A 1,689-nucleotide genomic window follows, 5' to 3' on the forward strand; every position below is an offset into this window, starting at 1 on the left:
GATGTTTATGAAATAAACCTCCCCCTTCCCAACACTGCCAAAAAAACTATTGTATCAAAAATAACAGCTTGAAGATTTATCTGTTGACTTCCTGCTTGAAATTTTCCTAATTAATGACAAATTCCTTCAAACATATATTACTAATACTATCACCAAGCTAGAGAAGCATTTAACTACATAGACTACAAGTCTATAGCATAGACTACAAGTTCATATGAAGAAAAAAAATGCCAGAAAATATGAAGGGAGACAATCTTATGTTTTATATATAACATGTGATGTTAATCCTTCTATGCATATACATAAATGAATATGACATAATAAAATGTTCCAGGCAAATTTGACATCTGTAACAATTTTTTTCTTCCTGGGATTTTCCCACTACCCCAAAGTTGAGGTCATTGTGTTTGTGCTGTGCTTGCTGATGTACTTGATCACCCTGCTGGGTAATATAATTCTGATCTCCATCACCATCCTGGATTCCCACCTACACAAACCCATGTACTTCTTCCTCAGCAACCTCTCCTTTTTAGACATCTGGTACACCTCTTCTGCTTTTATTCCAATGCTGGCAAACTTTGTTTCAGGGAAAAATACCATCTCATTCTTAGGGTGTGCTGCTCAGATGTGCTTTTCTCTTGCCATGGGTTCCACTGAGTGTGTGCTCCTGTCCATGATGGCTTATGACCGGTATGTGGCCATCTGCAACCCCCTGAGGTACCCCATCATCATGAACAAGAGCGTCTGTGTGCAGATTGCGGCTGGCTCCTGGGTGACAGGCTGCCTCACTGCCCTGGTGGAAACAGTGTCTGTGCTGCAGCTCTCTCTGTGTGGCCATAACACAATCAATCATTTTGCTTGTGAAATTCTGGCTGTCTTGAAACTGGTTTGTGTGGACACCTCCGTGGTGGAATTAATCATGCTGGTGATCACCATACTTCTCCTTCCCATGACAATGCTTCTAATTTGCATATCTTATGCATTCATTCTCTCCAACATCCTGAGAATCAGCTCAGTGGATGGTCAAAGCAAAGCCTTTTCAACATGCACAGCCCACCTGACTGTGATGGTTTTGTTCTATGGGACAGCTCTCTCCATGTACCTGAAGCCCTTGGCTGTAGATTCACAGGAAATAGATAAATTTATAGCTTTGGTATATGCTGGATTAACCCCCATGTTGAATCCTATCATCTATAGTCTACGGAACAAAGAGGTAAAAGCAGCTGTGAAAAAACTGCTGTTTAGAAATCCTTTTGGTACTGTGTTAATTTCTGCCCTCAATAATATTGGAGCAAGCAGACTCATCTGAATAATCTCCAAGATTATCCAGAAAGCTGCAAAATAGTTGGTATAAACCAAAGTTTGGAAAATACTCAGTTTTGATAGTTCAACACTAAGTTTAATATCTTAATTTGTCTTGTAAATAAAGCTCCTGAAATTAATGAATCACTTAGGCAGAATGAATTGTTTCCAGAAAAGTATTTAACATTCACTGAATATTAATATAAACTTAGAATTATACAATTTCTTACTGTTTCCTGTTTGACTTGCTATACATCTAAGAGTCAACTCTAGCATCACCATGCCAATAACTAATACCCCAAGAGTATAAAATTTTAAGCCTATTAAATTTGGAAATAATTTCTCCTTATGTGATTTGCAATTATATCTGAATTTATGAAGAAATAG

General features: G+C 38.0%; 1 protein-coding gene across 1 annotated transcript; it reads left to right on the top strand.

Annotated features, from left to right (window-relative positions):
* Positions 1-325: 325 nt before the first annotated feature.
* Positions 326-1,309, top strand: LOC116641304 (olfactory receptor 13F1). Its single transcript, XM_032418974.1, has one exon. The coding sequence runs from the start codon at positions 326-328 to the stop codon at positions 1,307-1,309; it is 984 nt and encodes a 327-aa protein (XP_032274865.1).
* Positions 1,310-1,689: the final 380 nt, after the last annotated feature.

The sequence above is a fragment of the Phoca vitulina genome, unplaced genomic scaffold (genome assembly GCF_004348235.1).
Source record: "Phoca vitulina isolate PV1807 unplaced genomic scaffold, GSC_HSeal_1.0 scaffold21, whole genome shotgun sequence".
Taxonomy (NCBI): domain Eukaryota; kingdom Metazoa; phylum Chordata; class Mammalia; order Carnivora; family Phocidae; genus Phoca; species Phoca vitulina.